Source organism: Electrona antarctica (genome assembly GCF_951216825.1).
Source record: "Electrona antarctica genome assembly, chromosome: 15".
NCBI classification, from domain to species: Eukaryota; Metazoa; Chordata; class Actinopteri; order Myctophiformes; family Myctophidae; genus Electrona; species Electrona antarctica.
The window spans coordinates 14,745,259-14,756,129 of NC_136796.1; the positions used below are offsets into that span (position 1 = coordinate 14,745,259).

At 44.5% G+C, this 10,871-nt stretch overlaps 1 protein-coding gene across 1 annotated transcript in view; it reads left to right on the forward strand.

The window, feature by feature from the left end:
• ext1b (exostosin glycosyltransferase 1b) overlaps positions 1–10,871 on the forward strand; it is a 147,861-nt gene that overhangs the window by 129,669 nt on the left and 7,321 nt on the right. The window contains exons 8-10 of the mRNA XM_079521755.1: positions 2,821–2,910; positions 6,795–6,955; positions 10,127–10,298. Of these exons, the coding sequence (XP_079377881.1) occupies positions 2,821–2,910; positions 6,795–6,955; positions 10,127–10,298 (423 nt within the window). The remainder of the gene's footprint in view (positions 1–2,820; positions 2,911–6,794; positions 6,956–10,126; positions 10,299–10,871) is intronic.

A 10,871-nucleotide genomic window follows, 5' to 3' on the forward strand; every position in this document is an offset into this window, starting at 1 on the left:
TGGTGGTTGACTTCTAGTGAATTCTCTGACTCTTCTCACTGAGTGGCTTCAGGGTCGTTTCAGCTTTCAGTATGAAAGACTTCCTCTCTATAAATAAACTCAACACTGTGATGTTTCAGACCCTACATCCACGCCACAACGCTCGAACTGTCACCCTTCACCCTGTCACCTTCTCTCCCTGCAGCCCACAAACCTACCACCTTCGCCTTGTCACCCTCACCCCTCCCACCCAGGGGTGTAGCTAATAAACCTGGGTAGTGCTGCACGATTCTTGCTCAAATGTGAATCTCGGCTTTCTTCCACAAGAATAGAGATCGCGATTCTCATTTATTCCATGAAAATATTTATATAAAAGAAAACCTAAACAAAAACATAAGAGTAACTAAAATGAATTGGACAGCCAACTAGTGCTGCACCATTCTTCATGATTCTTCACAAAATGAGATTGCACAGGTGTCTGAATCTATAGATCTCAATCTTTTGTCGATTAATTGTGCAGGACAAATCCTGGGCCAACCCTGACACCTTTGCTCCCAAGCCCCCTAATTAGTTAGCCAAATGTGTGACCAATCTGCAAAATAAATGCTTTCAATAGCTTTCTTGACAAATTTGTTCATAAAAGTTTCTTCTATATCACCTCTCAATGTCTTCCAACCCAACTCCCTTGGGAAACTTTGTGACAGCTAGCTGCTGAAAATCGGGGCAAGATTTACACAAAAAGTCATTCTTCTTTGAGTAGCATGTGACGGGTCAAACTAGGAGCATTTGTTTTGCACGAAAAACACGCCTTGGGCTATTTCATGGGTTGTAAAAATACGCCTTGGGCTATGCCATGGGTTGGAAAAACACGCCTTGGGCTATGTCATGGGTTGTAAAAACACCAAAAAAGGTGATAGTAGCCACCTTTATGAATACAATTGTGAAGAAAGCTACAGTTGGAGGCCATCGATATTGTCCTTTTCTTTTTGCTGAGGTTTGCGTGATCTGCGCAAAAGGACAGTTAACCCATTTTGGGCGGGAAGCCGGGAACCCCTTTTGGTGTTTTAAACATTGTTATAATTTAGCTATTGAAAAATAGCAGATCTACAAGCTCATAGCGCGCCACCGAGTGGCGCGCTACGAGCTTGTAGGTCTGCTATTTTTGAAAAATCGTGAAAATATTTATTTCAGAAAACTGGAGGATTTAGAAGGATTTTTTTAAATGTTGAGGTCAGGCCTAAATGGGTCAAATGATAAGGGACAATATTGGTGGCACCCAACTGTAGTGGTAAGCATTTATTTGCAGATTGGTCACAGACTTAACTAAATAATATTAGTTTCAGTGACTCTGACACATTTAATTAAATCACATTTGGTTTCATTTGTGCACTCTCAGAGTTATGGGGGTCCTTGAAATTAAACAGTACACCACTGTACACTAAATGGAACAGAGCCTTAATTAGTAGGGGTGTAACGATACATTACAGAAATGGGTCAATTAGTATGGGTGTAAGTTAAAGGAGATATAGACAAGTATCCAGTGTACACAGAAGTGCAGTGAGTGTTTCCAAACAGATTCAATTGGCCGAGCCAGGTCACTTCAGGCTATGGGGTTGTTGTTGCTGCTGGGAGGGACACAATGTATATTTGCGCAATATTATGAATTTCTATCGTACATCTTAGTTACAATGAAATTGAGTTTTTTACGGGTAACTGTACCATAAGCGCAATATCACACGAGTCCTGTGTGCCGTTTTAATTGGTGCATATAAAATATATATTGCCCCTCAAATGCCCCAGCCACTACAGCATCGTTCATGTGAACTACTTTGTCTATGGTTATTCATTGTAATGATCAAAATCGTTGATTCCCTATGATGATGATCTACCATTCATCATTGATCCTCTCGCGGACCGCGACCACTGTAGAATACACGCTTCAACCCGTCAGGCAGGCTCCAGACAGCCGCGCCGACGGAGCCGCGGTCATCCGGTGGTGGTGGTGACTGGTCACTATAGAGACTTCCACCATTTCAACAAATAAACACATGCAACCCACTTCACATGAACGATGTTGATGTAACCAGGAGATTTGGTGGGGGCTCCGATCATCCGACGTTCTCTCGTCTCGGAATGACTCGGATCCCTCCCCTCCTCTCCTCCTCAGCGTGGTTTGGGCACTGGGATGAGGCAGACCCGTCAACCGAGGAACATGCACCGTTGTGAGGGCTGGTGCATGCTGCTGCCACCAAGACCATGAAGCGATTCTCATAATTTCATTCATTCATAAAAAAAATCATAAATATACTATTTCATATGGAGAGTGTAGGTAAAACTAAGATATTGCTTTAGGGGAAATATATATTGCATCGCTGAATGCAACCAGTGTCTTCCTGGACTAAGCTGTGCAGGTGTGTTCATCCAGTAGTTGGTCTCGGTGTCAAACACTCACACCCTTGTGAAGTGAGGGGCGCTCTTATCGTACATCATCCATTCATTGTCAATGGGAATGTAATCTTTGTCTAGGACAGGAAATAGCCGATTTGCTCGTCTACATAATGACGTAAATTCTCCATTCATTGTCAATTGGAATTTAGTCTTTGTGTAGGACAAAAATAGCCGATTTGCTCATTGTTGGAATTTCATGTTTGTGTAAGACGAACATCTACACTATAGCTGAATATAGCAACCATCAAAAAAGTATACAGTATGTTTTATTTGTTGAATTGTTTGTAACTAAGAAATTATGTTGTTTTTTCTTTGTTAGTAACATGGATGCAGATTGTTTTTTGAACCTCTTCAGAGTTGACCATGTGCTTCTCCCCATGTCGCCCTCTGCAGGTGATGAGCAGCAGGTTCCTGCCTTATGACACCATTGTAACTGATGCTGTCCTGAGTCTGGATGAAGACACGGTGCTCTCCACCACAGAGGTACGCTGGAACCATACGACACGCCCACTGCTTTTCAATTCCATTCTAATGAGCTTTAATGGCATGAGAAAACATGTTTATATTGACAAAGCAATGTCAAAGTCAAAATACAGTATAATAAAAGTTAAAACTGTTGAAAATGGGGAAAGTATATACAGTTGGGAGCATTTTGTAAACAGAGCTATGTCACATTGCATCGTTATATACATGTTATATAGGGTTCGGGTTTAAAGTTCTTTGAAACGAATAGCACCAACCCTTTGCAGTCATTTTGGGACAAATAGCAGCATTTTTCCTCAAAACTATTTAAATATTATACAAAAGAAAAAGACTCAAATTTAAAATGTGTGTAAAGGTAGAAGCTCTGTCTAGAGGTCTACTCTGTACAGGTAGTAGTTGTTAGGGTGGTTGCATTCCATCCGCTAACCTTCTTTTATCACAGCAGTTCAAACCATTCGTGGCAAAGGCACACTTGCATTCATAGCGAAAATAGCCGATCTACAAGCTCACATGTGGCTATGCAATGTGTAGATTTGCTCTTTTTTGCTATTCTTTTTAAATATTTTTTTTGAAATGAAAATATAAACTGTAAAATATTTCCCATTATGCCACTATGCCCAAAATAGGGATGTCAGGTTTAATATGATTGAAACATTTGTTTGGGGTATACTATAGAGCGACGCAGTCCCGCCCCTTACCATGGACCAGGAAATGAATCCCAATGCATTTTTCCCATAGACATTTCGAAAAGTATTTATTTAAAGACCTTTTAAGCGTCGTACGAAGCCAACTCGAGTTGTGACAAATCATGACAACACACACAATATTTTGGACAAAACAAATAAATACAAAGAAGAAAAACAACAAAAAAAGTGTTGTAACCTGCCGTTTTTTTCTTCTTTCTAATTATTTTTTCGGACCCAAAAATTGTGTTTGTTGTCATGATTTGTCACGACTCGAGTTGGCTTTGTCCGCGGCGTAAACGTCTTTAAATAAATACTTTCTGAAATGTCTATGAGGAAAATGAACGGAGAATCATTTCCTGGTCCATGGTAGAGGGCGGGACTGCGACGCTCTATTGGCCTCTGTATTGGGAAGTATGTGTACTTTGTGTTACTCGAATAAAACAACTGTAGTTTATCAGCACAACTTTATTGTCGGCACCATGCCATTCTAACTTCACAACTGCCACACAGTATCACAGCATCCGGTTTACCCCCTTCCGGTCCCCCCTTCATAAACGTCCCCACGTTGCCTCACAGTGCAACACATGTCATCTATTCTACACTGGTCATAGATAACAGGAAACATACAGTATTTAAGTTAACACTTTGTACTTTGTATGTGTACTTTGTAGTTTGTACACATACTGTAGTGTACAAAGTACTGATAAGTAAACAAAAATCACACTCGTGGGAAGTTAGGGGCGCCCACTGTATTTATATCGGCCACATGGCGTCTTGCGTCATAATTGAATGACCTAAACAAACATTACAGTCCATAGACTTACAACTTTACGGTGTAAGTGCTCTAAACAAACATTGAAAACGACATAGACGTGGCTGCCATAATGACGTAATCTTCAAAAGCCATGCATTGGAGGGGCCAGCTTTGTATGGTTTTATGTATTGCAATGTGGTTGTCACAAACCCCCGAAGCACGCACTCACTGCACACCAGTGTGTGTGCGTCCGTCCGTCCGTCCGTCCGCACACTGTTTGGGGAACCGCTGCCAGGATAGCTGATAGGATGGGGACGTGCGGACACAACAGTGGTTTTCCAAAACCTGGTCCTGGGAGAGTCCTGGCTGCTGTTGGTTATCTATCTTTACCAGGAAGTTAATTGGATTTTCACCTTGCAGAGCCTAGAAAACCAACAGTAGCTGCGGACGGTCCCTGTGGGCCGGGGGATGGAAGGAAGCCATTGTGCTACAGGAACAAGCACAAACACAATATAGACCAGAATGGGCACGGTATTTGTCATTGTCATTATCGCAAAGTAAACCCCCGACAGGGTGAAGCAGGACCGACGCAAAGCCGAGGCAGGAAATATTGATTAGAAAATGATGCTATTGGCTTACAAGGTTACACTTCCTCCACGACACAGCGGGTCTGAACAGCGGGTCTGTTATTTCTAAATGGTTATTTCTAAATAACAGACTGCAAGAATGCCTTGATTAGCCAATCATTGAATATTCAACAAAGCCGTGTAATACATACAATATATACGCGTTCCTCTGCTCTCCTGTTTGGTTTTCATTTCCGTCTCTCTCTGTTTGTTACTTGCTACTGAACGGACTGATGAGATGATGTCAGTGTTGGCCTGCCTCCAGGCCTTCACCGTCTCCGTCTGTGTGGCACTGCATGCGCAACCAACGCAGATTTCCCCTCGCCTCTCTCTCTCTCTCTCTCTCTCTCTCTCTCTCTCTCTCTCTCTCTCTGGCGCTTTCTCTAAATCTTTTCTTTTTTTTCTCTCTGTGTGGGCCTCTTGAGACAACACAGTGTTTTAAAGTGTCCCTTCTCTCCAAATGCAGGCATGGCTGATCATGTTTTTCTCTCAATTCTTTCTATATCATAGTTTTTTTTTGTGCCTAGTCCCTTCCCATTTCCTTGTGAACTTAACTCTATCTCAGAATCCAAACTTCCATCCTGCAAACCACAGAAACTTTGTTTCACCGTTCTCTCTCACACTCTCCCCACTCACTTTCTCCATCTGCCCTCCCGTTTCCTACAATTAGCTCTCTTAATCACATTTCTCCACAGCCTCTTGTTCCATTTCTATTGGGTGGAGAGAGGGCTGTCTTAAAGGACCACTTCACCCATTTTCAACCTATCTTCATATAATTGGTCCTCACTAAATGCATTTTCTTCCACTCAGTATGTGTCTCAGAGGAGGACTGTGGTCTGTTCAGAAACCCAGCTACCAGTGATGTCATGGATGGGGGATCTATGCTAATAGAAACTGCAGGCTTTAATTCTCTTCTTGGAAAGTTGGCATGCTATAATAGAAGCCATTGTTCTCGCCTAAAATAATTGTTTGAAATGACCAAATCTGCCTACCCATGTCACACTGGTAGTTGGGTGTCCCTACATAGCCCTCTTCTGCAGCCATTAACTTCCTGGTTTACGGCCCGACAAACCTCCCTATTTTCTCGGAATCTAGGCTGCCTCCTCGCAGATTGATCATAACCGTGATGTTCTGTCCTAATTTCTGACTTCATCATGCATCTCGGTTACAATATTTACGCTTCTAAAGAGAGGTCAGACTTACACTGGCGATGTAGTAATGGAGGATTTCACCTCCTGGTTTTGGGGGGAAACTGAAGGCGTGGGGTTTCAGAGTAAAATCTCCCTCATCTGCTTGGCACTCTAGTGCCTTTATTCTGAAAAATTATGTTGGCACCAGAAGTGTTAAAGCCCAGAGATAAGCGGTTTCTGCCCGACAGCAACGACTGTGGCTAATCTCAAAGAGGAGAGCTAAACCATACAGTAGCTACTAAATAATAAAATACAGCCGACAGCCGTGTTCTGATGTTCTGGGGGAGAAAAAAAAGAGCAGTCTGCTGCAGTGTTCACAGCGGACGTTAAAGGACATGGCATCGTGTTGTGTAGCGCATTGTAGTGCAGCGCGGCGCAGCTCGCATCTGAGGTCTACTTGATTTTTCCCTCTCTCTAATGCGTGATAAGATGTTTCCTCTGTTGCTAGTTCACAGAGGAATTGTTAAGGGTCTTTGGTGCCTTTTGTGGGTGTTTTGTTCCCCCTCGCTTGTCACGTTGATCTCTTTTTCTCTTTTATGTGCACGCATTTCTGTGTCCTGGCTACACGTATGCTGTACATCCCTCGCTGAATGTTTCAATTCTCTTGTCTCTCTCTTTCTCTCTCCAGGTTGACTTTGCCTTCACGGTATGGCAGAGTTTCCCAGAGCGCATCGTGGGCTACCCGGCCCGCAGTCACTTCTGGGACAGCAACAAGGAGCGCTGGGGGTACACGTCCAAATGGACAAACGACTACTCCATGGTGCTGACAGGAGCTGCCATTTACCACAGGTAAAACAAAGCACCACAATGCCCCTCTGTTCCCGTTCTATTTTATTGTGTTCTATTTAGGCTGCCTTTTGTTTCTGTGTTCCATTTAGCTCGACCCTGCTGTGTTTTCTTTTTTTTTTTTTTTTGTTTCTCCTTACCTTGTTCTGTTCCAATTCAATACTATGGGGATCAGAGCTGTGCGTTGTACTTTTCTGTTATTTTCTGTTCTGCCGACATTCAATCATCCCACCTTTAAAGGTATATTCAGTGATTTCACTTAATTCAAATATCACTTTTTTTTCCTTTTTTTTTGGATAATCCTCCCTACTATAAAGTGTGCTGACCATATAAGGAGTTCCTCCCTGTCCCCAGTGAGCCCCTGGGGTAAAAAAAAACCCTAGTTTCGGTTTGGGCTTTGGGTGGCAAAGCCTTCATCCAATCAGGATGAGAGGGGCCTTCCTCCAATCATGATCGAGTGGGGCGGGCCTTGGTGCACGTGCTGTTGGTCTGTTGTACTTCCCCCACTGTAGAGCGTGTGCATGTGCACATCTTGTTAACGGGGTGGACCAGGGTTTTTTCCAAATCACCCAAATCACTGAATGCTCCTTTAGTGCGCTGCACTTCATTTCATTGATCTGTACAGTAGATCTATTCTAGATGTTCACCCATTTTGCCATTTATGAGCATGTGGTTTTTGAAAATGTCAAACAACATTTTCCCATGACAGTGTTGCATAGTTCCTGGGTTTAGTTGCATGATGGCCCTGTCGGCTCTCATAACGGCGTCACTGAGCTGAGATGGGAGCGGTCTATTAAGCGAAAGCCAGCCAATCACTTCAGCCCAGACGCTCAATCACTTTCAATAAGTCGAGCAATCAATCTATGCAGAAACTGGAGTAATCAGCCAATGAAAAGTGGGTGGAATCCATAGTTCTCTCAGGCATCTCTAACGTGTCATTCCAAACTATACGGCTTGTGCAAGGGCGTTGTGATTGGCCAGTGCAACGTTCGACACGGCAACTTGCTCGCTTTAGCTCGCTCGGTGGTGTCTCCCGTGACTCAAGTTCGCTTGAGACGGCGGGCCTCCGTCGCGGCCTAGTCCATAGTTATATTTAGGCCTAGTCCGCAGTTGTTGTCCGCGTTGGCCACAGAAGAACAGGTGTTGTAGGGCGAGAGGCACTTCCGCGTTGGCCACAGAAGAACAGGTGTTGTAGGGCGAGAGGCACTTCTGTGTTGACCACAGAAGAACAGGTGTTGTAGGGCGAGAGGCACTTCTGTGTTGACCACAGAAGAACAGGTGTTGTAGGGCGAGAGGCACTTCTGTGTTGACCACAGAAGAACAGGTGTTGTAGGGCGAGAGGCACTTCCACGTTGGCCACAGAAGAACAGGTGTTGTAGGGCGAGAGGCACTTCCACGTTGGCCACAGAAGAACAGGTGTTGTAGGGCGAGAGGCACTTCCACGTTGGCCACAGAAGAACAGGTGTTGTAGGGCGAGAGGCACTTCCACGTTGGCCACAGAAGAACAGGTGTTGTAGGGCGAGGGGCACTTCCACGTTGGCCACAGAAGAACAGGTGTTGTAGGGCGAGAGGCACTTCCGCGTTGGCCACAGAAGAACAGGTGTTGTAGGGCGAGAGGCACTTCCACGTTGGCCACAGAAGAACAGGTGTTGTAGGGCGAGAGGCACTTCCACGTTGGCCACAGAAGAACAGGTGTTGTAGGGCGAGAGGCACTTCCGCGTTGGCCACAGAAGAACAGGTGTTGTAGGGCGAGAGGCACTTCTGTGTTGGCCACAGAAGAACAGGTGTTGTAGGGCGAGAGGCACTTCTGTGTTGACCACAGAAGAACAGGTGTTGTAGGGCGAGAGGCACTTCCACGTTGGCCACAGAAGAACAGGTGTTGTAGGGCGAGAGGCACTTTTGCGTTGGCCACAGAAGAACAGGTGTTGTAGGGCGAGAGGCACTTCCACGTTGGCCACAGAAGAACAGGTGTTGTAGGGCGAGAGGCACTTCCGTGTTGGCCACAGAAGCGGGGTGTGGTTTATAAGCACAAGCCATATAGTCTAGAGTTGCGAATGTCGCATCTCTAACCATTAACTTAAAGGCTGCATTAAATCTAGCTCATAGTTGGTCGCCTTCCGCGACCAGGCTGCCTACCTGGGTGCACCAATATCACTTAGTTTCAAAGATCAAGCTGTGATCCTGGATCAGCAACTCTGCATCCTCTCAGGAGGACTCTCAGGTGTATCATTGTTTATTATTAGCCATCTAACCTGAGCCTCCTTTCTCTCTCTCTCTCTCTTGCACGCTCTCTCTCTCGCTCTCTCTCTTTCTCTCTCTCTCTCGCTCCGCCTCCTCTTTCCCTTCCACTCCCTCTCTTTCATTTTTTCCCCGCCTTCCTTTATTCCTTTTCCCTCCCATGTCTCCACTCCCTCCCTTCCATCCCTTCCTTCCTTCCTCCTCTCCTCCCCTTCCATTCCAGGGCTGCAACGATTAATCGTAATTGTCGAATCGAATCGATTATTCAATTAGTTGTCAACTAATTTAGTAATCGATTAATCGAATTGGCAACTAAAGAGGAGTGAGCCTTCTCTCTTCCCTTACAATCTGATGATAGTTGCACAGTAGCGACTGTAAAGCAAAATATGACACATAACGATTATATTATCAAGAACCAAACATATTTTTGAGTTCAGAAGAGTTCCTTTTAGACTGACACATGTGTAGCGATTCATTAATCTAATGTATGTAGTCAGAATAAGCCTAAAGACACCATGAGTTTGTATGTAGTCAGAATAAGCCTAAAGACACCATGAGTTAATTGATTTTAATTTTGTAATATTTGTTTGTCTTTTATTTGAATAGCAGCCTAATCAGCAGCTAATCAAATGTATGTTTGAAAGAATTATCTTTTTTGTTAGAATGTATTTTTAAGGTGATAGCTAAATAAGTGTCATAATCCGATTAATCGATTAAACGTTTAAATAATCGGCCGATGAATCGATTATGAAAATAATCGTTAGTTGCAGCCCTGTGTGTGTGTGTGTGTGTGTGTGTGTGTGTGTGTGTGTGTGTGTGTGTGTGTGTGTGTGTGTGTGTGTGTGTGTGTGTGCGTGTGCGTGTGTGCGTGTATATATATAATGTTTGTCAATTTTATTATTTTCTAATGACCCTGCTTCCTCCCCGTACGTGCAGGTATTACCACTTCCTGTACACCAACTTCCTCCCCGTCAGTCTGAAGAGCATGGTGGACCAGCTGGCCAACTGCGAGGACATCCTCATGAACTTCCTGGTGTCTGCCGTCACCAAGCTGCCGCCCATCAAGGTCACCCAGAAGAAACAGTACAAGGAGACCATGATGGGACAGGTATGTACTAATGATGACCACGTGGACTAAAGGTCTCAGTCTTCACCACGGCTTTCAGTCATTGGTGTGCGGGTCTTAACCTGACTCCGCCAGATGGGTCAGCAGAGAGTACACTGGGTTCCCAGGAGGGGGGAACCCAGTGTACTCTCTGCTGCCCCATCTGACGGAGTCAGGTTATGCAGGTCTCTCCTCCTTCTCTAAGTCATTGGGATTCCACAGCAGCCAGTATGTCTTCTATAGCATGGGTTCCCAAAGTGGGGTCAGGGGACCCCTGGGGGTACTTGAGGGAGTTCCAGGGGGTACCTAGCTCAATTAGAGATAGTTAGGAACCAAATGGACCCTTATGGTTCGGTAACTCAGAGAGTGTACACATTTGTTCACTCTCAGAGTTAAATTAACAGTGGTTTTACAATATAAATTGGGGTACCAGAGGTTAGAAAATAGAAATGCCATTAAATCGGGGGTCCGTAGCCTAATGCGTGTGAAAATCACTGCTAGAGCCGTAAGAATCCTCCCTTATCGGGGTCACTGGCACATGTTTTCAAATGGGGGGTCCGTGGCCTAATAAATGTT